The sequence below is a fragment of the Cynocephalus volans genome, chromosome 3, assembly GCF_027409185.1.
Source record: "Cynocephalus volans isolate mCynVol1 chromosome 3, mCynVol1.pri, whole genome shotgun sequence".
Classification (NCBI taxonomy): Eukaryota; Metazoa; Chordata; class Mammalia; order Dermoptera; family Cynocephalidae; genus Cynocephalus; species Cynocephalus volans.
Genome location: NC_084462.1, coordinates 59179855 through 59206061, shown reverse-complemented (window position 1 = coordinate 59206061; position 26207 = coordinate 59179855). Strand labels below are relative to the sequence as shown.

Genomic DNA, 26207 nt, shown 5'->3' with positions numbered 1-26207 from the left:
ACCTGCGAGTGCGGAGGTCCGGTGGAGAAGGCCCTGCAAGCCGAGAGAATGAGAAGCTGGTGTCTGTGTCAGATTTGTACCTGCGGGTAAGAGGCGGCTGGTGTGGCGGCGGGCTGCGGGCTCTGCCTTGAGAGTGGCCATCCCCAGGAGCTGAAAGGACAAGGACACGGCAACGTCCCCTTTGATCGGGTCCACGAATTCTCGTTTCGCACCCGCCGGCTACTGGGGATAGCAAGTTTCTTCTTTGTAATCCCCGAGGCTCCCTACCCAGGGATGCAAACCAAAATGCCCCTTGGGCCAGGTACATAATTTGTGTGAGGAGCGGTCGGAAGAAAGGCTGGGAAGTGGTGGGATCTGATCCGACTGGGAGAGTACGTGCCCTATGAAAGAAAAAAGGAAAAAAAGATTTAACAGAACGGTGTGCAAGGCCATGAGTTTGCAACCCATGTTACACTTTCTTCCATCTCCAGCTTTCCATCCTCCAAGCCAGACCATATTACCCTTCCCATCCAGGCACCGCTCCTTTAGGATCTGCCTGACTGGAAAAGCAGTAGTCCCCACCCTGATTCCCAGAAATGATCTGTGAGCCTCACCTAACAACCTCCAACCACCTATAAACAGTTTTCTCCTTCCTCAGCTTCACTGTTGACCCAGAAATTTGATCATTGTTTGCTAGGTAAACACGAATATGTCAATCTTTTAGTATTTGAAGGGGTTCAAAGGAAAAACACTGTATGTTAACGGAAAGTAGTTGCTTTGCCAGTCTCATAATAAACATTGTTTTTATTTAAATGTGGATTAAAAGATAAACAAATTAACTTTGAAGGTATGAATTTGCAAACTCCGGTGTGCAAGAAAATTTTTTTGTAATCTTAAATTAATTTGTAACCAATCTAAGTTCCTTTCTCATGCAGCTGCCAGGAAATTAAATCTTCATTATGTTGAGCGCTTCCCTTTCTTCAAGAAGTGTAATGATCCAAGGAGTGGAGGCATTGCCAGTGCAAGAGAAGTCCCCTCTGGGCTTTGAACACTGGTAATGATCTCCACTGAAATGTCCCTTGCTGAAATTCACATAGTTTCTTCAAGAGTCGTGCCTTTACTGCTTTCAGGCTTTTATTTGAGGTAGAATCTTTGACAAAGCTGGGAGCTACTATTATAGGGCTCCACTTGGCCAACCCCTTTGAGATCTGGCCATCTTCTAGAACACTGACACAGAGCGGGGCAGAGATTCCCCACTCTTCTCTTTCCTCTCATCTTTTACCTCCTTTCTTGGGCAGGGGTGGGGGGAGAGGATCTTTACTTCTTTTTCAGTTCAAAACCATCTGTTTCGTCTTGTGACCCTAAAAGAAAACTGTCTTTCATCTCACCCTTAGGGAGACTTGATTTCATCTCTTCCATGACCTTTTTTTTTAAAAGACAGGAAAATTTAACTTCTGTGTTTTGGCTCATGTTGACCATGGTGAAAATCCCTTTAAATGGCTGATTTTTTAAAAGACAGGAAAATATCCTCTGCCAAAAGCCCTGCAACAAGGAAATGTAAAGGTCCTGATTACAAGCTTGAAATAAAGGAGGGAGAAAAGACAGGAAGAACAAAGCATTAATATTTTAGTAAATTGCCTCTCTCTAGGAGGATCAAGATTGTCAAGAGACCTCTTCAGGGAAGTTTTGACTTGCTTATGCTACCTTGTCAGTTTGCTGTTTGAGTCTCCCCCCTCCACCCCCGCCACCCCAGTATATAACTAGTTTCACACGTCTATTTTTTTTCCACTGTAAGGTCAAAGCAACCATCCTTCTCTAACATATTTTTCCCAATGTTTCATAATATTTTGTATTGTGTATATACAATTTTTCATGTGAACTAAACTGTGATGGGGTTCTTTTATGTTGGAAATCAAAGTTGGGGGATGCTAGGAAAAAATGAGGCTTTGTAACAATAACCAACTTTCTCTAAAAACCTGGTCAGAATGGTTGGGTGAGATTTGGGGGAGGTGGGAAAGAGGATGACATTTAAAAGGATAGAACATCACTTGACTTGGGTCATTGACCTCAAGTCCATGATGGCAGATAAAAAGAGCATATTTCCTCATCTCTTTTTTGAAATAAATTTATAGAAACCCAGGTAGAAGTAAAACCATATTACTGGAGAGAATGAGAGGAAGACTCACTAACAGATGAGATTTCAACAAATTTGGGGAAGATAGAAAGGAGATAAGAATACTGACATTTAAAGCAGAAGAAGATATACTGAAGCAAATGAGCTGAAGTAGACATGGGAGTCTGCCAAATAGGTCCAGAGAGAGACTCTGATATAAGTTCATAGGTTCAGTAGAGGGTGTAAGGGTGGGGTGTATACAGAAAGATTAATTGAAGTTCTGAATTCAAACACCTATATTGCTTGGCCTTTTCATCTTCTACAGTCTGCCCCCACCAAATAAAGCATGGGCAGATACTTACCCCTAAGCAGTGAGAAATGCTTCTTTATCTAAATTAAATTACTTATGGGCCGAGCCCGTGGCGCACTCGGTAGAGTGCTGCGCTGGGAGCGCGGCGACGCTCCCGCCGCGGGTTCGGATCCTATATAGGAATGACCGGTGCACTCACTGGCTGAGTGCCGGTCACGAAAAAACGACAAAAAAAATAAATAAATAAAAATAAATAAATAAATTAAATTACTTATCTAGTGAAAGTTAAGACTCCAGCTGTGGAAACCTACCATGAAAAAAGAGAACTCAATAAGATAAATAATACAGTAGAAAAGTTGAAAATCTTGAGTGCATGTGAGATACAAAGAATGTGAAGGATTAAAAATACTAGAAATTTAGGGAAAATAAAAAGATATACAATAAAATTATGATTCAAAAATGAAACAAAATAAAATTTAGAATGATTTTTTAAGTATGAATAATTGATAGCATGAAACAAAAGATAATTTACTTAATATTGAGGCTGGGCACCTTTTACTTTGAATGCCCTTAGGGCCATCATGTTGAATTCATAGAGAAGAAAAGACAATCCCTGAGCACTAAGTGACCCAGCATTAAGTGGTGTATCATTGTCATTGTAATGTAAACATAGTAGACTGTGTTTACATCTTTTCAAAAAAACCTAGGTACAGAGCATGGCAATTTGGTTGTGTTGAAGGACAAAATCTAAACAGAGTAGTAATATATAATAAATATAAAAGGATAGCTAGCAAAAGATGGAATGTGAAAGGGAGGTGGAAAATTGGAGGAAAATATTTAGGAGCTAATAACTTTTCCATTGCAAAGCAGTAAAGTCAAAGAAAAGTATCTAGGAGGTAATATCTTCATCTTACAAAGTAGGGTGTCCAGAAATGCCATTTAAAGTTGAAGGGATAAAAAAAGGGGGTTAAGTGTATCAAAGATACAAATGTAATCAAGGTACATATAAAGATCTTTTTCATTCAGATCTTTGCTCAAATGTTACATTATCTAAAATCGCAGCCTTCCTTCCCCACTGCACTCTCTCTATCCTACTTCCCTGCTTCATTTTTTTCCATTGCACTTATGATACACTGTTTTTTTCTGATTTGTTTATTATTGGCTCTCCTCCTCACTGCCACTCCAGGATGTAAGCTCAAGGAGGGCAGGGAATTTTTTGCCTTTTCTTTCTTAATGTTATATTCTCAATACCTTGGCATAGTTGTTGCTCATTAAATACTTGTTGAATGAATGACTGAATGAATGACCGTACAAGAGTAGGAAGTGAATGGGGGTCTTATAAATTAACTAAATCTTTGCCTTTCATGTTAAGATTTGAAAGTTAGTAACTTAAGGTGATAAATCAAGATATTCAAAGTTTGTAAACGAGTGTTAGAGACGTAGTCTCTAGCAAAACTACAAAGCAGAAATAGTAAGAAAGAAATTGCTTCTGGGGTTTGGAGATGTTGGGACAGGATATTTTTCCTTTCCTTTATAACTCTTCACACTGTTTGATTTGTTACGATGTGAATGTATTGCTTTGATGGAAAATAAAACTAAAATCAATGACAAATTCTAAAGCTTTGACTTGATTCTTATAATTCAGCACAGCTATATCAGAACCTCTATGCATGACCTGTGTACCCTATCCCTAATTTTTCCAAGAGTCTTGGACCATGTGTGGCCTGAAATCACATCAGCATTATCCACAGCCTCCACTTTCAGTTGATAACCCTGAATCTTTTGACTCCCCTGACTTTGAAGTTTCTTGGGTATCCTATGACACCACCTCTTCACTCTTCGTTCATTGCAGTTCATCATGCTGTCCAGCAACCTCCAAGCAAAGTAACTTATTTTTCTTATTTTCTTCTTGGGGGTTCACTGAGTTTGGGTATCTTAGTTGGTTCTGATTCATCTGCAAAGCATATGCATTTTCTTCAGGTTCAGCTTTACCTGGACTTGTATTATCAACCCTCATCACATGGCCTAGGATCTTCAAATGATACCAGACCTGAGAAATTGACCGTTTATTTCAGAATGGTGTTTATTTGGGATTTGTTTTGTTTTTTAAGAGTTTTATCTTTTTTCTGACTATGGAATAAGTATATATGAGGCATAGTATGAAAATCGAAGAAAAAAATCTATAATATAGTGAAAATCCCTCATAGTCCTTTCCTCAACAGATAGTGTGTTCAAGACTTGTTTTACATACACATAGGTTTTTTATATAAAAAAAGAGAGTGCATACTGTACATACTATTCTACAACCTACCATCTCACCATCTTCCAATGACCATGCATAAAGGTCAACCTCATTCTCTTTAACGACCATATACTATTAGTTTATATGATATATTGGTCAGGATGCTTAGTTATGGACAACATAATCTACTCTGATTAAGTAAAAAAAAAAAACTATTAAGGAATATATATTGCTCACTTGGAAGAACTAAAGAAACCATTTTCAAAATCAGCTTCCAGGAAAAATTCCCAAAAATCTCATCACAGAACTGGGCTGCCAAGGGAGCCACTAACTCTGCCACAATCAGAAAACTGTGACAGAGCTGTAGGCTTCAGAACTACTCATCTCTGTCAAGGTCAAGAAGCTGCCGAGTCAGGAAACCACCTTGCGAATCAGGACACTGCCTAACAAACTGCTGGCTCCAAATTCCCTTTGCCTCTACCACAAACTATGCAAGCAAAATGGATGTGGTGCTCTGCCTCTCTATGTACCTCTGTTCTGAATCAAAGTCTCATGAGAGTATATCTGAGGTGAAACCTAAATTGTATGTGGAACCTGTCAGTAACGGGTATGGGAGCTTGTTAGCTTTTCGGCTTCTGTAGTATAATAAGACAGTAAATTGTTGGGAGAGCAAAACCAGAGTTTCCCACTACATAAGGATACACCATAATTTTTCATTGTTTTTGTAAACACTGTTACAAAGGAAACAGTTTTATTTTTTAGTAAAGCTGCTTTAAAATTTAGAGATTCTGAGTTTATTGGAGGTCTCTGATTAAAATGCAGTTACCACAGAAAATGTTTTTCAAGGCCAAATAATCTTTCAGTTTGTTTGTTTGCACAGGCGACATCATTGTCCACATGGAACCGCAAGGATTTATGAAAATTCTGGAATGTTTTGCCCCACAACTGAATATTTGGAAAAATATCCTGTGTATGGCAATGTTCTTCCACCTCAGAGTCTTAAACCCAAGCAAGAATTTCGAGCATGCCGTGGCAAAATGGAAGGAATAACTACATTTAAGTAAATATTGAGCAACTATTTGCTTTACTTATTTTCCTACCAACGCTTCTGGTTTTAGTAAGATTTTCAAGCTATTTAAATTGAACTATGTAGTTGACTGAAGTTGAACCAATCCAAGAAACAAAAAACTAAGTCACAACTTGAGAAAAACAGAAAGATGAGAAGTTAGGCTGACAAAGAATGATAAGAGAAAAAAGAAATAAAAAGTTCTACTGATTTTATTTTTACTCCTAGAATATCTTACAATCATCTACTTTCCACTGTCACCACCACCTAGAGGAATGCAGTGGCTTCCTAATTGTTATATCTGTATCTACTCTAGTTCATTTTTGCATGTCTGATCTGTTTTCAATATTTTAGCCTGCCAAGATGATCTGTTTAAAATGCAAATCTAATCCTATTACTTCCCTGCTTAAAATACTCTAAAACTTTCCCATTGTGTTTTAACATAGACCGAAATCCTTACCACAATCCCTACATGGTCTGCTCCAAACTTGGTTCTCTGGATTATTTTCACTGCAATGCCCTTTTCACTCTTTTGTGCTCCTATCCTATAGGCCATTTTTCATCTTTGAAAGTACCAGCTTCACCTCGTTTCAGAGACTTCCAAGATACTATTTTTTCCCTGCCTGGAATTTTCTCTCTCTCTTCCCTAGTTAAATCTCATTCGATCTGTAGATCTCAACTAAATTGTCACTTGGGAAAGCCTTCTCTCACCCCTCACCCAGTTTTCAAGATAGGTAAAATTCCTCTACGTAAGCTCCTTCATATCATTTATCATTAGATTAGTTTCAGTGTTCCATGAAAGTAGGAACTATGTTTATTGTTATCTCAGCATTCTATTTACAGAAACCTGGTACAGTGCCTACTAGCACATAATAGGATCCCAATATTTGTTCAGTGGGTGATGGACAAAAATCCTCTTAAGCCTAAACTTTTCATTGGACCTGGCTTTTTTGATCTCTTTGTATCTTTGTCAGTTAGGTGTCAATTTTATTTATTCATTATTTTATTTAAACTATTGATGTGTACACCATATTCAAGGCACAGTCTTAGCGCCTTAGGTGTGAAAATATCAGTACATTTAAAGTTCCTGCTTTCAAGGAACTCATACATCAGCTTTCTATAATTTGGGGTTTTAGAAATGTTCTATAACAGCTTTAATTTTTAGTGTTAGACATTTCCATTTCATTTCAGATAGAGCTCATTCTATTTATATAGCAAAGGTGGAGACTTTCAAATTAGATTAATACTTCTACTTTTAACATTTCAGGCAACCCTATAGTAATAGTGCTTTGGTGACTCCAGTTAACTTATTTATATCAGTGTGTGGCTCTTCCACACATTCAAAGATTTTTCCATAGTCTTCACTTTGGTGTGCTTTAGTACCATCTGGAAGTGCTAAAATTGCAGATTCCAGAGCTCCACCTAAATGAATCAGTAGATAATGGAGTGGGTCCCAGGAATCTGTATTTTTAACCCGCAATTCTGGTGATTCTGTTGCCACAGACTTGCAGTAGGTCAGGCACTGGACTGCTCACTTGGGGTGACATGGAAATAAAACAGAGCAGGGATTTGCCCTACTGTTGTTTACAGTCTTTAGGAAAGATAGTCCAGAAACAAAAAATCAGCTAAATAAACAAGATAATAATAGATTATAGTACATGAGATGAAGAAATTGAACAACTGGTTGAGATAGAGCAAATTGGAATGGTTGCTCTTTTTTCTTCATCTTAACTTCTTTCTTCCTTGATACCTGTGTGGTTCATAATGAAGATTTGAAACAAATTTCACAATATTTATGTGTATTGAGTAAAGATTTTGCTTTTTAACCAGTTCCAAATGTTAAAATCAAGAAAGTTTAACCTGAAATATCTTTCTTTTAAAAGGCAATTGCTTTTCAGTTCTGGATTTTCCCAGTTGACTTGGTCAAGTCATTAATATTGAAAAAAAAAAGTCCCAAATCCCAAAGGCTCAAATATGCCAATAAAACTAAAAATTCTATTCCTCAAGTCATCATCTCTCCACTTAGTAAGGCACTGGATCTTTTCTTTATATTATAACTAGAAAACCACCAGCATTTCTAAAAGCCATGACCTAGGGGCTTGGAACTCTTGCTTGACCCCCTCATGTTGACCATGTTGATTAGGCAGTAGAAAGCAGATTTATCTATATAAACAAAGAATAAAGTGTCACTCATACTTTTCTATAATACAGGAAGAAACTGTATAAAGAGCACATGTCAGAATTTGTGCAGACTTTTGATGCTTTATAGCATTACAGTTGTAACACAGAGGACTGCCAGAATAGGCAAGAAGTCTGTCCTGAAGGAGTAGGATTCTGGGCATATCAAATATGGGATATATTGGATGAATAAGACTATTCACCCTCTATTACTTTTCCATGGAAAGTGGCTTTGGGTTCAGAGGTATACTTTCTGACACTTAACTAGTCTAACCTGAGAAACTGAGACTTCTAAGCTTTCTCTCTGCCTTTCTCTCCCTGATTTTCCAACTTCCTGATTGCATTTTAGCCTAGTCTTCTCTAGCTGGTATTTGAGAAGAACAAAGAGCAACTCAGCTGTCTTGAGAAGCAGAGGTATGTGATTTCTACTACTATCCATCTATTAAATACTTATTAAGCATTTGTTAAGCATTAAGCACTATGCTTAGCACCTGGGATACAGTGGTGAGCAAAAGCAGACATGATCTCTGTGCTCACAGACATTACAGTCTAGTGGAAGTGACAATCAAAAATATCACTCAAAATAAGTATAAAATTGCAACAGTGATAAAATCTATGAAGGACAGAGCCAGAAAAAGAGCTTTGACTTTATCAGGGAAATGAGAAAAAAGAGCTAACACCTGAAGGATGTTAAGCAATTAACTAGAGTAAGAGGGGAAGTACTTTCCAGGTAGAGAGAGTAGCACGTAGCAGAAAGGAGCACAGAAAGTAGGAGATACTCAAGGAGATACTCAAAGAAGGCCAGCAGAGCAGAGAAAGCAAGAGGAAACAGTGTGGGTTGAGGCTAGAGAAGGAGCCAGGCAGGGCCTTTAGGCCATGTTCAGTTTCATCTATATTCCTAGAGCATTAAAAAGCCATTGGAGATTTCTTTTCTGTTTTTGTTTTATTTTATTTTTTGCAGGGGTGGGAGGGATATGGGAGAGGTGGGAGATCTAAGGAGGAGGCTAGGGTGATAAGGGCAAGAATGACCTGATCATATTTACATGCATGTGAGAGAATTACTTTGAGGTCAATGTAGAGAAAAGATTAGAGAGAAGACTAGAGTTGATGCAGGTAAATGAGTTTAGGAAGCTGTTGAAATTATTCAAGTGAGCTAGTATGAAAGATTTGAATATTATGGTGGTAATGGAAATGGAGAAAAGTGTTTAGATTTGAGAGATATTTAGGAGGCAAAATTGACGGGAGTTGATGATAGAATAGATATGGGAGGGAGGTGAGGTATAAATGATGAGGCCTAGGTTTCTGACAGTGCAGCTGAAGGAAACAAGCAAAAAGAACCGTATTTGTTGGGGGGGAAATAATGAGTTTGATTTGGGGCATATTGAATTTTTTTTGAGGTGCCATTGAATATCCAAGAGGCCATTGTAGATGCTGGTATAAAGCTCAGAGAAGAGGTCTAAGCTGAGATGTAAATTTGACAGTCATTTCTATACAGGTAGTAGTTGAAGCTGTAGGAGTAGAAGAGTTAGTTGTCTTCAGGGTTGAACATTGTATGAGGAGAGGAGAGTGTGTACGCCCAAGTCTTGAGGAACTCCAATATTTATTATTTAATAGCTGAATAGAGGTGGGTGAAGCTGCATAGGACAATGAGGAGAAATAGTAAGGCAGAAAGAAAAAATTCCCGGAAATGGAGAGAGTGGACAATAATGTTGTTTATTGCTGGAGAGGTCAAGTAAAATGAGTACTAAAAATGTCTGATGGATTTCATCACAGGGAATTCATTGTGAATCTTAGAGCTGTATTAGGAAAATGAAACCAGACTGAAGTAGATTGAAGAGGTGGGTGGGTTAAAGGGGGTGAGAAAATGGAATCAATCAGTCTGAGAAGTTACGTTGTGAATAGGAGAAGGGATTCTGTGCATTTTTTATTTGTTTTTTAGAGCTTATGAACACATGCAGCAAGTATTGATTAATACAAAATAGTTTAATCATAAAATGAGTGACATGGTCAGTAGAGTCCAGAAGAAAAAAGCAATCTGTGAAAACTTGGAGTAATAATAGTTGTAGCTAACATGACCTGTCTGTGTACCAAGCACTCCTCTAGGTGTGTGTTTGTGGATCCTTAAAACAACCCCATGAGGGCCGAGCCCGTGGCGCACTTGGGAGAGTGCGGCGCTGGGAGCGCAGCTACGCTCCCGCCGCGGGTTCGGATCCTATATAGGAATGGCCGGTGCACTCACTGGCTGAGTGCCGGTCACGAAAAAGACAAAAAAAAAAAAAACAACCCCATGAAATAGATGATAATTTTGTCCCATTTAATGTATAAGGAAACTGGGGCATAGACAGGTTAAGTTATCCAAGGTCATGCAGCTAGTGAATGACAGAGCCAGGATTTGGACCCAGGCAATCTGATCAGTCTAAATCTGTGGTCTTCTCTATTCCACCAGACTACCTCAGTCTCTGCAGTACTACCTCTGTCATATAATGTAATATGATGCCCAGGGACTATTACCATCCATGACAAGGGATTCTGGGAGATCCAAAGATGAGTAAGACTCACATCCATATTATGAATGTAATTTATGTCTAAAGGCCAGAGTTACTGATCATTTAATGAATAGGAAAACAGCACGATTTCAGTAAGAAGAATGTATGCCCAAATAGTTTACTGGAGTCTTTCAGTAGGATGAATAAAGTTTTTGATAAAGTGGACCCAGCAGGAATTTATTTTTTAAATTTTTCAGATTTATCAAACCTTTCACCTGATATTTCTTCCTGGTTAGAAAAAATTCAGTTACTTGAGGATTTTGTTTACTTAAGATCCAAGTAACTGAGGATCTGTTATAAAGATGTTTTGAAAACTAGGATTGTTGACATTTTTCTCAATATAATTAGTCACTGGATAATAGGACCTTATAAAGGAATTCAATTACTTCTTTCAAGTAGTTAGTTTATCAACTATTACCATTTTAATAGTAAAAAGAAAAAGACTTGAAATTTTCAATAGTGTATTGAAATGATCAGAAATAAAAGAATCTGTGAGGCTATGTTTCAAATTTATATATTCCAGGTCAGATTATCGTCCTTATGAAATAGTCAAACAGCCTCGCCATCTACCAGAAGAATATAAGCCAAAACAGGGGAAGATTGATCTTGGCACTACCTACAAACTGGATTTTAATTCTTATAATGTGCAGCCTGTGGCAATAGTCCGTCCTTTGGAGAGACAACAACTTAAAAAAGGAAAGTTGGACACTGTCCCAACCTATAAAGGTAAATTGCCATTTCAAAAATGAAGGAGCCAAAAAACTAAAACTCACTTCTAGCTTTAACAGTTACTATCAAATTATAATTTTGGTGTGTTGCCAGATTTAGCCCCCATGGCTTAGGAAATAACTTCTTTCTCTTTGTTCAAAATAAGATTGCATAGTTCAAAAAACAAAAAACAAAAAAACCCACCATTTGCCTGATTGAGAGTTAAGAGACCTGGATTCCTGTACAAATTAAATCACTTAGTTTTCCCTCTCTCAAAACATATAAAAAACAAAGGATGCCATTGAACAAGCATTGTGTCACATTTGTCACTTTATGTCATATTTAGTTGGAGTTGAAGCTCTACCGAGAGAGTATTAGGGTCTTTGAGAAATAAGTAGCAACCCTCTTATCCATTCAAGTTCTGAAACAACCTGTAAAGCAAAAGAGTTAGCAGATGGAGAACCAAAATATTACTTTTATACTGATAAAGGGTAGGGTGGAGGATAAAGCTTCCATCTGTAAGCAGATGGTTCCTGATACTGAATCTCAGAATAAGATGGGCTTATCCACGGTGTGATAGACAGTGCTGATCAGCCACATGGAGAACCTACTCCTCTAAGACTTCCAACATGGAGGAAGTGTGAGAATACCTTCTCCCTGATGACATCTGATGTGGAAGAGTAGGAGCTGGGCAAAGTATGAACAGTTTTTCTTTCCAAAAACCTATCTGACTTTAAAATACTCTATTACTTTTGGGGGATGAGGTCTTTATTTTTTTTAAATAGGCTATCTTGATAATAATATTATTTCTATGTATTCTTTTATTAATAATATAGTTGCATATAGTATAGGTTTACATTCATTCCATTAATTATGTGAAATAGCTGAATGAGTATGGCTAATATAAAACCCTTTTGTATGAGTGATACAATCCACAATCAAAGTCATGATTCATATTTTAATTAGGTAATAGCTGAATGCACAATTTTTCTATAAATTTCACACTTCGTACTTTAATGAATAAGTAAAGTGCATGGCATCGATATACTATGATCCATAAGCCTATCCATCAGGGAGGTTAGGAACGATGTTCTTTCTCTTTTTAAAAGCTGTGAGCTCATAAAATGCTACACAAAGAACAAATTGTGAAGACTATGCATATGGTAAACAAATATAATCAAATGTAGCATATGGTAATTGCTAAGATATAGACATTGATATGTATAGGAGACAATATACTGTACAAAATTTGATGTAAAAGATAATTAATGAAAATGATGTACTTGCTCCTTTATACAATAGTAAAATTTTCTTCACTTTTTTCTACCAAATCTATAAAATAAATCAGTAATATTGATTACCCCTTATACTGTGAACATTTACACACAACGTACGCAGATACTCACACCAACACTAGTTTTGGCTTTCTATTACTTGAGTTTCCTATAGATTTTCGTACTTCCAATCCTATAGTTCAAGTCTGAGGAATCCTGGCCTTCTCTCTTCTGATCTTTCTGAGTGAGGAAAGGTTACGTTTTGTATTTTCAGGCTTTTAGGCATAAGACAACAGTAATACTAAGGGCCAAGGCTGTACTTCATCATTATGTGTGATTGTAGTGCAGGTTTTGTAGATATCTATTTAAGGACAGGTCTGTAGATGAAGAGAAGTCACAATGGGAAGAGACTCTCTTACTGTCCTCTGAAAGTTAGGGAATGGAAGAAAGACAGAAATAGGATATGATAAAGAAAAATTAAAACTCTGCAAGATGGTAAGCAGGGCAACATGTAGATTCTGGAGATGTGGTTGTATGAAACAGATAACTCCTTGACAAATATTTCTGCCTCCAGTAGCCTCAGCTTAGAAGTTCATTTATATTAAAATACAGATGATGGAAATAGATCAGTATTTGATTTGATAAATATGTTTTGGGGATTATCTTGCTCTTTGCTAGCCATTGTAGGGAATACAGAGATCTGGATTGTAGCATAGTTGTTGATGTTTAGAAAATTTATAATTGATAACCAAGGAGGTAAAATATCTGTACACTAAAAACTATAAAACATTGATGCTGGTTGGCCAGTTAGCTCAGTTGGTTACCGCACAGTATTAGAACACCAAGGTCAATGGTTCAGATCCCCATACTGGCCAGCCTCCAGGAAGAAAAAAAAAAATTGATGAAAGAAACTGAAGAAGTAACAAATAAGTGGAATGATACCCTTTATTCATGGTTTGGGAAAATTAATATTGTTAAAATGTTCAGACTACCCAAAGCAATTTATAAATCTTATCAAAATTCCAATGGCATTTTTCACAGAAATAAAAAATCCTAAAATTAATGTGGAACCACAGAAGACCCTGATTAGCCAAAGCAATCTTGAGAAAGAATAATTAAGTTGGAGGCTTCACACTTCCTGATTTCAAATTATATTGCAAAGCTATAGTAATCAAAGTAGCATGGCACTGGCATAAAGGCAGACACATAGACCAATAGAACAGTATAGAGAGCCCAGGAACAGAATAGAGAGCTGCATATTTTTTGTAGCCATTACAAATTTTTGTGAGTTCAGCTTTCAGTATAGGATATAATAGAGGGTAGAAAGTCATTGCTTCCACTGCAACAACTAAAGAAAAAAGTATGAATTTTTAAAAAATCTTCTTTTTAATAGCATCAGACAGCTGCAGAAGCAAAGAACTAAAATTCTAGAGAGGGAAGAGCCCTTTCTAGGTGATTTGAGATGGCCAACCATTTACTTTTCTGGGAACATTGGTCAAGTCTAGGCCTAGACTGAGGGTTGAGCTTGGCATAAAGCAGAGAGACTATACTAGGGAAAATTAGTGAAATACTTAATATGTGGCTGGTATGAGAAATTTGAATCTAGAAGAGCCCCAAATTCAGGGCTGGTTTTCTTTGTGGGATATTCACTGAGTGTTTAAGAGGCATGGTAGGCTGGGAGACGGGACCAGAAAAGTCCCACAGAAGTATCTCACAGTCTTACTTGGCAGTAGATACTTAGGAGACAAAGTCCTACTGGAATGAGGGCCCTACCACAAGCACACCTCAGGTCTTATCCTTGAGACATTTGAAACTAGAGAGGAACACTATGTCTAACTATAGGTGCCACTGAGTGCTGACCTAATTCAATTCCTGATCAGATCAAGGTGATCTCCTCCACATCCTATTTGCCTAACATAGGAAAGAGAAAACTGTCTCCTGTTGAAAATAACATTGGTGTTAGCTTCTATTATTCTTTTATACACAACAGCCAGCATATAGTAAAATGTTATGAAACCCATGAAGAATCAGGAAATATTTGAAGAGATAGTAGTCAAGAAATTTCCACAATTGATGAAAGAACCAGCCCACAGACTCAAGAAGCTTGACAAGCCCCAAAATAGATAAACACAAAGAAAACCACCCCTAGACAACTGTTGTCAAACTTCTGATGACCAGGTAAAGATAAATTCCTGAAAGAGTAAGAGAAAAAATAAATATTATCCACAAAAAGGATAATTATACCTGACTTTCCAACAGAAACTATGGAAGCCAAAAGACAATGGAATGGTATCTTTAAAATGCTAAAAAGAAAAGAAATCTAGAATTTTAAACCCAGTAAATACCAGAATTTTATATCTAGTAAAAATATCCTTCAAAAAAAAGGCAAATTAAATATGTTTTCAGACCAAAAATAAAAAAAGCTGAGATAATTTGTTAGCATCAGACCCATACAACAAAAAGTACTAAAGGAAGTTCTTCAGGTTGAAGAAAAATTATTCCAGATAGAAGCACGAGATGCAGGAAACAATGAATCACACAGAAAGGGTAAATATGTGGGTAAATATTAAAAGAATATTGGTTTTTTTAAGGTCACAATAATAATTATGTTTTTACACAAATATAGAAGTAAAATATTAGAACAAAAGGCAGGAGGGTGCAAATGGAATTAAACTGTTAAAATGCTCTTCCATTGTTCTAGAAGTGGTAAAAATATCAATTTAAGTTTGGTGGGGCCAGAAAGAGCCCATAATAACTCAAAAATGCAATTTTATTTTTGAAGTATAGAAAGTTATAATTAAAATTCTAATAGAGAAAAAATGGAATATTAAAAATTAATAAAAATCCAAAAGAAGACAGGAAATAAGGGGTATGGAAACAACATATGGGAAAAATCAAAAGCAAATAGCAATACAGTCAATTTAAGCCCAGTTAGATCATTCATTATGTTAAATGTAAATGAACTGAATACTACAATTAAAATTCAAGGATTGATTCCTCATACATTAAAAAGATGAGAAGACATTTTTAAAATGTATGCCAATAATCTATAAATTACATGAAATGGACAAATTCTTTGAAAAATACAATTTACCAAAACTAACTTAAAAAGAAATAAAAGTAAAAGTAGCCCTATATCTGTTAAAGAAATTGAATTTGTAGAATTGAAGGTGTAACTTAAATCTTTGCCAATTAAATCCAGAATTTTCAGTTTCTGAATAGGATGTAGAAGGCTGGAAAGAGTGTGTTTCCAACCTAACAACAAGAAAAAGCCAGATAATCTACAAAGTCATAAATGTTTATGAATCCTTTAGAAAGCTGTGATCATAGGTCAACCAATCAGCCTGAAATCTAAGGACAACAGCTGCCTCCAAGTTGAGACAGGATGCAAGCACTGTTTCAGCTGGAGCAGGGCATGGAATAAAGACTGGCTGGCATAAAAGGGGATAAAAGGGATTCATACACATTTTTAACAAATTGCTAAAGACTGAGTGTGGACCAGTGGAAGAGTATAGAAGCCCTGAGAACTTCAAACACAAACCACTCATAGATTCTTCTCAATGGATTTTCACTGTGTACCCATCAGAAAACTTAGGAGAGAAGCTGAAGACCAGAGAAACCTTCTTTTGGAGGTGCAATCATGGAGAGTGGAATGGCCATTATTTGAGGAACAGCAGGAAGCTTCATTTGAATCCCTCTAACCTGTGGAAAAAAGGCATTAATCCACTGTAGGAGAGGCATCACTCTATCACCCCCAATGAACAGGTAAAGATCTATTGCAGCTTGGGGAAATGAAAAGGAAAAACAAGAAGAAGCAAAACAAAATAAAACCTCTAATGTGAAAAGGGAAAATGAAATTGTCCTGAGACCAATCATTAGAGATCTACTAAATCAGGGGAAAAGAAGGGAGCACTAAGAGAGCTCTACCTCTGAGACCCAGGGGTACAGGGCCTGCCTAAGACTGAAGCTGGACTGAGACAACAGAGAAACTACCTCCCATACACACATATACCCCAATACCAGATTACTGAGCACTGAGTAACAAGCAAAATCAGTCTACCATTGGGAAAGGGCAAAATTACAGAGAGAGACATTCTCTGAGGTACAGGTGCAGAGAAAAGGTCTAAAGCTGAGGATGGAGCAGACATTGAGAAAACGCCTCCAGCAAACCAGCCCTCACCCTAAGCACAAGATAATACCAAAGGAATTTGAAGCTGGAAGTGCATTGAAGGTAAGTATAGCAACAACAAAAACCCAAACCTAGCTCAACTACTGATTGGACTGACTTAACCCTCCTCACTAAAGACCTGGCAAATGAATTGTGTATCCTTTTCTGGATATAAGTATTGTTTATTAATTTATGCTGCACATAGTGTCCAGCTTTCAAACAAAAGCTATAAATTACACAAAGAAGAAAAAAGAAAGTGAGAAGGAAAAAACAAACTGTCAAGAGACCAAATCAAAACAAGGTCCAGAAATGACCCAGATATTGGAATTATCAAAAAACTTTTTTTGAAAAAAATCATGATTAATGTTTAAAGCTATAGTAGAAAAGGTGGAAAATATACATGAACAGATGGAGAATTTCAGCAAAGAAATGGAAACTATTAAAAAAGTGAAATGGAAATGCTAATTTTTTTTTTTTAAATACACACAATAAGATAAAGAATGCCTTTCGTGGGCACATCAGTAGGTGCAACACAGCCAAGAGAAAAAGAAAATCAATGAATTTGAGATAAGTTAATAGAAATGACCTAAGCCAAAACACAGAGAAAGATGAAAAAAGTAAAGCCAGTACAGAGCATTCAAACTGTGGGATGCTTTTAAGTAGGCTAACGTATAATTATTTGGAATCCCAGAAGAAGAGAAAGAGAACAAGGTAGAAGAATTATGTGAAGACATAATGGAAAAGAATTTTCCAAAAACAATGAATGACATCAAAGTAAAGATCAAAGAAGCTTAGAGAACACCAACCAGAATAAATTTATAAAAAGAAGAAAAGAAAAGAAAGAAATCACTTAGAAACATATTCATACTGTCGAAAGTGAAAGATGAGAACATCTCTGAAGCAGCCAGAGGAAAAAAAGACACATTACATATAGAGGAACAAAGAAAGAATATACAGACTTTGTGGCAGAAACTATGCAAACAGGAAAATAATGGAGTTACATTTTTTAAATGCTGATTGGGGATCAGGGGAACCTGCAGCTGGATTCAATCTGCAGTGAAATGTGTTATAAATAAATACAGACAGATAGACAGACTTTTCCAGACAAGTAAAAACAATTAACAGTAGACCTTCGCTATAAGAAATTGTAAAGGAAGTTCTTTAGGCAGATGGAATATGATACCAGACAGAGATTTGTTCCACATAAAGAAATGAAGATCCCCAGAAATGGCTAAAATGGAGGTTAATATAAAAGGAATATTTTTCTGGAGCAAAAATTATAACACTATATTGTGGGTTTGTATAAGGCATAAGAGTTAAAAGTATAACAATAATAGTACAAAATATGGGAGGTAGGAAGTACACTATTGTAAAGTTCTTAGATTATATGTGAATCAATCACTATTACTTAATAGTAGACTGCGATTAATTAAAAGTATGTACTACAAGGAAGTACATAAATATGCAAGGAAAATTTTTTACAAAACTACAGAATACAACCTGTGGACCAAATCTAGCCTACCATGTCTTTTTGTAAAAAACTTTATTGACACAAAACCATGCTCACTCATTTATAAATTGTCTATGGCTGCTTTCGCACTGCATTGTTGCAACAGGGACCATATGACACACAACGCCTAAAATATTTTTAATCTGACAGGGAAAAAGTTTGCCAATACCTCTTATATAGGGTGACCACTAAATAAATGTTACCAAGGGATGGAATCTATAAAAAAAATCTAATTAACCCAAAAGTAGGCCAAAGAGAAAGAAACAAAGAACTGATTGAGCAAATATGAAAAAAAGAAAATGAGTATAGGTTTAAATTCAGCCATATCAATGAACAGATGGAGAATTTCAGACGTTAAAAATAAATTGTCTAACCATGCCAATTAAAACACAGAGATTGCCATAGTACATGAAGAAGAAAAAAAGAACCAACTATGTGCTATCTACATTAAACACATTTTTCTTTTTTTGTTTTTTGGCTGCTGGTCAGTATGGGGATCCGAGCCTGTGACCTTGGTTTTATAAGGCTGCACTCTAACCAGCTGAGCTAACCAGTCAGCCCTAAACCTACTTTAAATACAAAAATATAGACACATTAAAAGCAAAAGAATGAAAAAATATATACCATGCAAATCCAATTAAAAGAAAGCTAAGAAATGACTATATTAACATCAGAAAAGTAGCCCTCAGAGCAAGGAATATTAACCAGAGATAGAGAGGGATATTAGCTAAGGATAAAAAGACAATTTTACACACACACACACACTCACACCCTAAATGTGTATGCCCTTAACACTGAGCTTCAAAATACATGAAGCAAAAAGGTATAGTACTAAAATAAGAAATACAGAAATCTGCAATTATAGTTGGAGACTTCAACATTCCTCTTTAAGTAATCTATAGAACATGTAGACAGAAAATCAGTAGGGATATAAAAACCTGAATGACACTATCAACAATCTTGACCCAATTGACACTTGTAAAGCACCTACCTGTCAACACTAACAGAATATAATTCTTTCCATGTGCACATGAAACATTCATCCAGACAGATCATATTCTGAGCATAAAACAAACCTTAACAAACATAAAAAAGAAGTAAAAAGTATGTTTTTGGGCCACAACAGAATTAAACTAGACATCAATAATAGAAATTTAGAAAATCCCCAGATATTTGAATATTAAACAACAAATTTCTAAATAACCAATGGCTTCAAGCAGGAGTTACAGGAAATGACAAAATATTTTAAATTTAATAAAAATTTTAAAATGCCATATCAAAATGTGTGGAACGCATCTAAAGCAATGCTCAGAGGGAAATTTATAACATTTAATGTTTATATTAAAAAGAAGAAAGTCTTAAATCAATAGCCTAAGCCTCCATTTTATGAAACTAGAAAAATAAAGGGAAAATTAAATCCAAAGCAAAGTAGAAGGAAAGAAATAATGAGAATAAGAGCAGCAACCAATGAATTTGAAGACAGAAAAATACAAAAGAGAAAATAAGTAACACCAAAAGCTGGTTTTCTTCAAAGATTAAGTTAATAAACCAAGGGGGGGGGAATGAGAGAGAGGACATTAATTATAAATATCAAGAGTGAAAAAGGACACATCACTACAGACCTTATAGATCTTTATTTTACATTGTGGTTTCTTTTTTCTTTTTCTTGTTTTGGACAGTTTCATCAGGTTGCTGTACATGTTTGCTTCAAGAATGTAGAAATTAAAATTTAGGAGGTAATAGTAATAGAATTTGAAAACTGCTTGAAAGGGAGAGAAGGAATAGGGAGACGAAGTCGGTTGGATGGAACCTTTACCTGAGAGGCCAAATTCATAATAGAAAATGTTTTGTTGATATGTGATTTTCTGGGGAATGTGAGTCTTAGTGAGATGGTGAATTCAGTTGGAGCATGCTAAGTTCTAACTTTCCTGAGAGATATCCAAATAGATATCCAAATATAGCAGGAAGATAAATATGTGATTTAAGGGAGGTCTGGAGTAGAGATTCAAATTTGGGAGTCAGGCTTATAGGTGGTATTAAAACAACGGGAGGAGTTTGGTGATGTGTAGACTGAGAAGGATGAAGCCCAGGATGATGCCTCCTGACTTTGTTAAAGTTATTTCCAATTCATTGGTACCTCAAGACACCACAAGAAGTAGAGTCCCAAGTAGCAGGAAAAAGAACTAGAATAAACAACTCTGGACTTATGTCCTCAAAGAAGAACTTAGAACAGCTCACTATATTAAAATTGGGATAGAGCTGTGTATACAAATAGTGAGCAAACACATGAAGGTACCTCATGACCTAAAAGCTGTTCAGAAAAGAACAAACTTCCTAATAGATTTTAGTGGCTAGAAAATAAGAGTGATCAGAGGAAACGTTTATCCAACAAGGGCAATATTGAAACTGCCAAATGACCAGACTGTATTGTTAGAAATGGATTGTATTGTTGTTATTATAGTATAATATTGTTTGTTTCCACGAGTGTCATAAAACATTAAAAATAGATGATATTGATAAAGACTATGATGTTTTAAAGGTATTGCTAGAACGTTAATAATAAATATTATAGGACAAATAATTAATACTGGCATATGTGTACAGGTATATATTAATATGGAGGAAATTGATTTTCTGCAGTTATCTAGAAGTGATATTCATACTAATATATGCTGTTAAAACTTGACTCTCAGTCTCCAGATTCTTGCTTTCTTTTTTGAAAGTCAAACTTGGTTTGGTGAGGGAGAAACGTTCTCTCCTGTTAACTCTCATAAAATGAACATATTTTTTCTCCTAGTTACTTTGGCAACAAGGGCTTCCCCTGTATGACTGTGTCGACCTAAAGACTTTTAATAACGTCTATGATTTCCTTTTAGTTCCTGCAAAATAGTGTTATAACTTTATACTTTAGTTTGCAAAGAATAGCAATTCCTTCTTGGAGAAAGAGACTTTTAGTAAAGCTTCATGTGAACTGGAAATGGAAAGCTATCAGGTACAGAGAAAGCTTGAGGGAAGAGCTACTCCATCTCTGTGATGCACTACATGATTTCTCTCACAGCATCTTCTCTTTCCTTTTCACGTCTGCTCTGATTGCCACTCTACTAACTGGCCTCCTCTACCTATTCATCGTTTCTGTTTCCTTACGAGTCTGTTTTGAATATAATTTCAGCTTGTCATAGCTCTCCAACTCTACCCATGGCAAACTTTTAGCTTCTTCTCCCACTTCTATCTGGCCCTTTATTTTCAACTTTAGGTTAACAAGAACAAGAATGTTTAATCTAGCTCATTTTTTCTTGACAGTTTGTTTCATAGGTCTCTGCTAGCCTAAAGATCATCTGCTTTTTTTTCAAGTACCCACTCTCATCCAAACATCAGTAGCTTAATCTTTCAGTTCAAAACTTGGCCATTTTGGCAGAAATTTCTATTGAGGAATTTTCTCTTTCAAGTAGGTAACCACATAATAAGCATTCAAGGTTTGGCCTTTCCAGTATACATTACATAGACTTTAGTCCAGATTCTAATACATTATCTTATATAGCAAACTTCTGTGTTTTATAAATTAATTTTTCATATTTAGAAATACGTATTTTGGGGTGAAGTCAATTCTGTAGTATTTCCCAGCTTACTACCTTTCTCATCTAGAAATAGAAAACACCTGAAATATAAACACCTCAGTTTTTCATCCACGGTCTAGGTAAGCTGCAGGAAGCAGCCTTAAAGTATTTAACTTCTAAATCTCAGATCTTAGCTCTGATGTTAATTTCTAAATTCTACATACAATTTTTAACACTTTTAAAAGAACTCAGTTCAGGCCCTTGGCCTCCATTTCATGAGGAGGAAAAGTTGAAGCCAGTGATGTTTCTGGGATAGTACAAGTTTCCCTGTATCTTTGCTCAAGGAGTTCTATAGGCTTCCTAAAGTATAATGGAGTTGAAATTTTCTCTCCTTTGAGGAGTCCCTCCTGAGCAAGGATTAATACCCACATCACTTTTGCCCACACATCGGGCACTTGAATTTATTTTAAGCTCTAGATTTTATGACTTACCTTAGCATTTTGTGATTTATAGTGAAAATCGCAGCCAGTTCCTGGGAATACAGTCATAATCTCCTAAACTCTCTGTCCTCACCTGAAACAGTCCTTTGGCTTTCAATAATTGCCTACAATCAGGCTCAGATGTGCCATTTCCTTGTTACGTAGTCAGGTGAATCTGGAAGTGGGAAGTTATATGTATTAAAGTGGGGAGATGGGTAGGGAAAGGTGGACATGAAAAAAGAACAAATCTAAGGGGAATGAGAGAAACTTCATACTTGATGCTAGTGTTCAGATTTCTAAAGGAAATGGAAGGATGTTTGGCAATGAGAAAAGTCACTCATGATTTTTAGAGGAAGGTTTTCTTCAGTGATTAAAAATGATTTGTTTGTTTTTAATTTTCAAGATGATTATAGAGCTTGGGACATTCAAAAAAGTGAACTTTATAAACCAGAACAAACTTACCACCCCCCTACTGTGAAATTTGGAAATTCAACTACATTTCAGGATGACTATGTTCCTCAGGAGATAAAGCCTAAGCAAAACTTTAAACCCTCCTCTGTGGTCAGACGTTCTATAATCCCTTTTAATGGTGATACAAGTCATCGCCTTGATTATGTTCCTCATCAGCTAGAATTAAAGTTTGCAAGGCCAAAAGAAGTTTACAAGCCCAATGACCAACCCTTTGAGGATCTCACTACTCACCGGTATGACTTTCAGGGTCTTGTTGGTGAAACTGCAAAAATCTGCAGACCTGCATACACCAGAGTGACCCAAAATGCCCAATTTGAAGGAAGCACTGAATTCCGTGAAAGTTTTCAGCCTTGGGAAATCCCACCACCTGAAGTCAAGAAAGTGCCAGAGTATGTGCCCCCTACAGGAGGCATGCAGTTAAACAGCACAAGCCATCTGGACTATGTACCCTATCAGGCCAACCGTGTTGTTCCCATCAGGCCAGTTTCTCATAGAAGAAATAACAATTTTCCTTTCCAAGGAAAAAGCACTATGAAGGAACATTTTCCAGCATGGGAAATTTGTCGTCAAGGACTTATTAAGAAGCAGCAACAGATTCCCAACCCATCTGGAAAATTTGATGGTTTGAGCACTTTCAGATCTCATTATGTGCCACATGAATTGATTCCAACAGAGAGTTGCAAACCTTTAAATGTTGCTTTTAAGAGTTCTGTTCCATTTGATGATGTAACCATGTACTCCATAGAGTACACACCGAAGAAACAGGAAATTTGCCCAGCTAGCTATCCCTCTCCTCCAGGTTATATATTTGAAAATACAAATGCACAAGGTCATAAATTCTTCCACAAGATCGCACCCATCATGAAAGCCTTCTAATCATCAAATTGTGCTTAAAATGAAGCCAATTAGCAAGATGTTGGTTTTCTAAGGAAAAACTCAATTTTTATAGTGAAAAAAAAATGATGAGAGAAATAAAACAAACAAATCTTTTTAGATTTTTAAACAAGAAAATTGGAAAATGTATCATATGAGATTAGAAGAATCTTAAAATCCATTTGGTATTGATATTTTAATGAGATTCTTCTTTAGTATTCATTTCTGAAAGTTGAATAATGTACATTCCCATCTGAACTACTTTCATACCCAACATACTGTTTGATAGTTTCTCCCTAATCTCTAGTAGTATTATTTATACATCTGTTTATAATATGGCAATTATATGGTTATTCATATAACAGTTGTCACTTATCGAGCACATTAGGACTATCTAGAACAACATTGAAAATGGTACATGAACTCTTCTTCAAAGACAACAGGATTCATTTTCCTTAGACTTCTGGGCATCTACATAGTATATGCCAAGTCAAGTTTTGGTTGGTGGCATTAGAGGCTGCTACACTGCTCCTCACCATGTTCAAGTTAGCAAGAGGCATTGTGGTGTGGCAAGGAAAGGCTCTGTGGCTCGGAATTAGAGGACTTGAGTTCAATTCCAGTGACATCAATTTTTATTTGTGCCACCTTAGGCAAGTGACTCATGACTCTGAGCCTCAGTGTCTTCTTTGTAAAAGAAAACTTCTTCTGCTTACCTCAAAAAACTTCATTTTGAGCATCAAATCATATGATCTATTTTAATTCATAAAGTAAAAGTACAAAAGTAAAGGATTATTAATAAACCACTTAATCTCTTTTTGTACCTGTTTTCTCCTTTTCAAACTAGGATAATTACCTACTCAATACTCATTTTCTGGCCTGAAGCAAGGATTGTAAATAACCTAATTTGCTTTGAAATTATGACTAGCATGTGCTTCTGAGAGGAGTCTTGCCCTCTAAAACTTCACAAGTACCTGAGAAGTTATGACAGAGAATGGAGAGCTCGGATTGGGGTAGATAACTTGGTTTGAATTTGCAGAAACGAAAAAGTAGTTTTAGGAGGATTGACAGCTCTGAAGAAATATTCTAGGTAAACTTAGGTAAATTATGTACCTAATTGCCGTGCCCAAATATCTCTGTTCAGAAGCCAGAGCCAAGCCCAGTATGGGGCATAATCACCTTGTTCACTTCTTCTAGTGTGAAGATAAAGTGCTAAGAGGGAAGAAAAAGAATGATGCCAGTTAGTGAAGTAGAAACAACATATTGCATTTATAAATGCTGAAAATTTCCTAAAGAATTAAACCCATTGGTTTTTTTTTAAAGTAAATGATTCCATTATAGAAGAACATGGCTTATTTTAGCAAAAAATGAATTTTAGTCTTTTATGACTTCAGAATTGTTTCAAAATATATACTTTGAAAATAAATTCATTGATATTTTGTTAACATAGTTCTAATTATTTGAAAGTAATTTGTCTTACATATATTTTTCCATTTATTAGTGAAAATGTGCTATGTGAAATTTTATATTTCTATGTAACATTGATAAAACATCAATAAAAGGAATGGATTTTCATGAAATTATTTCTGTACCCAATTTTCTTTGGAAAAGAGAGCTTTTTAATAAAGTTCTGTCTAGGTTAATCTAACCATAAGTAGTTATTCTTACTTTTTTAATAGAAAACATTATACTATATAATCAAAAATAAAAACTTTACTACATTATAAAACATTATACTATATAATCAAAATTAAAAATTAGAGAATACTACAGCACATCTTGGCCCATAATCTAGTGCTGGATATTCAAATTCCTCTGTAATTTGATGGGGACAAAAGTCACCCCTAAAAAGATATCTAGGAGGGCCTCCCTGAAGCAATTTGCCGTGGCTGAGAACACAGATAAATAATGGTATATCCCCACAGTCTAACACTCAGTGTAAAGTGTGAAAATAGAGACTGGAACAGAGTGAGCTGGGTGTAGGACTTTTACCCTGGGAGTTCAGGAAAGTCTCCCTTAAGGAGGTAACAGTTGAGCTGAGTCTTGAAAGATAAGTATGTGTTGGACTTGCAGAGGGAGAGAACATACCTTGGGAACAAAGTGGAGTGGGGGGGAAAGGGGGAGGGGAAGGGAAGTTGGGGATAATTGGGTTGGGGACAAAGGGTAAAATCGCAATTTCTAGCAACGGGCATGCTGCCAGTATGGATCTGGCCTTCACATCTTGGGCACGAGGGGTGACAATCAACTTTGTGTCTCATGAATATTCATAACCAATTAAAAAAAAAGATAAGTAGCAACTTGCCGGATCAAGTAAAGTGGAAAGGTGAGAACAACATAAACACAGGTACAGAGTGATCTATATCTCAGTGCAAGAGTTAAAGAGACTTCCAGGATATGGCAGTAGAAATCTAGCGATCCCTGATTTATCGTCTTCGTAGGTCTCCTCGAAATACTATGCAAGAACACACACACACATTCACACATTTTAATAGCTCTGGAAACTAGTAATATTATTCAACAACCTGCCAGATTCTAGGACTTTTCACTAAGCCAAACTTGGATGAATCTGATGAAGAAAGAAGGAAATTCAGAAAGAAAAGTCAGTAGGAAATTTCCACCCCCACCTCATCCCATTTTCACCTTGTCTCCCTGCATACCCTTGTTGTGGGAAATAAATCCACAGACTAAGAAATTAGAAAGGCTTAGTGGTTTATAAAAAACTGTATGCACAACACAAAG

The 26207-nt window shown here is 36.2% G+C and overlaps 1 protein-coding gene across 2 annotated transcripts; it reads left to right on the top strand.

Moving 5' to 3' along the window:
* The first annotated feature begins 39 nt into the window (after positions 1–39).
* Positions 40–23474, top strand: LOC134374090 (stabilizer of axonemal microtubules 2). 2 transcript variants are annotated; one of them, XM_063092291.1, is made up of 4 exons: positions 40–86; positions 5525–5704; positions 10958–11160; positions 22531–23474. In XM_063092291.1, exons 1-4 carry the CDS (start codon positions 49–51, stop codon positions 23472–23474), a joined length of 1365 nt encoding a protein of 454 aa, XP_062948361.1. In that variant the 5' UTR covers positions 40–48. The 2 variants fall into 2 exon arrangements, with proteins under 2 accessions (XP_062948361.1, XP_062948360.1); XM_063092290.1 differs by lacking the exon at positions 40–86 and having other exon boundaries at positions 5669–5676.
* Positions 23475–26207: the final 2733 nt, after the last annotated feature.

Excerpts from the sequence above, each read along its gene's own strand:
- LOC134374090 (XM_063092291.1), top strand. The coding sequence starts at position 49 with ATGAGAAGCTGGTGTCTGTGTCAGATTTGTACCTGCGG. Across the intron at positions 87-5,524 it reads TGTCAGATTTGTACCTGCGG|GCGACATCATTGTCCACATG; the intron begins GTAAGAGGCGGC and ends TTGTTTGCACAG. Across the intron at positions 11,161-22,530 it reads CACTGTCCCAACCTATAAAG|ATGATTATAGAGCTTGGGAC; the intron begins GTAAATTGCCAT and ends TTAATTTTCAAG.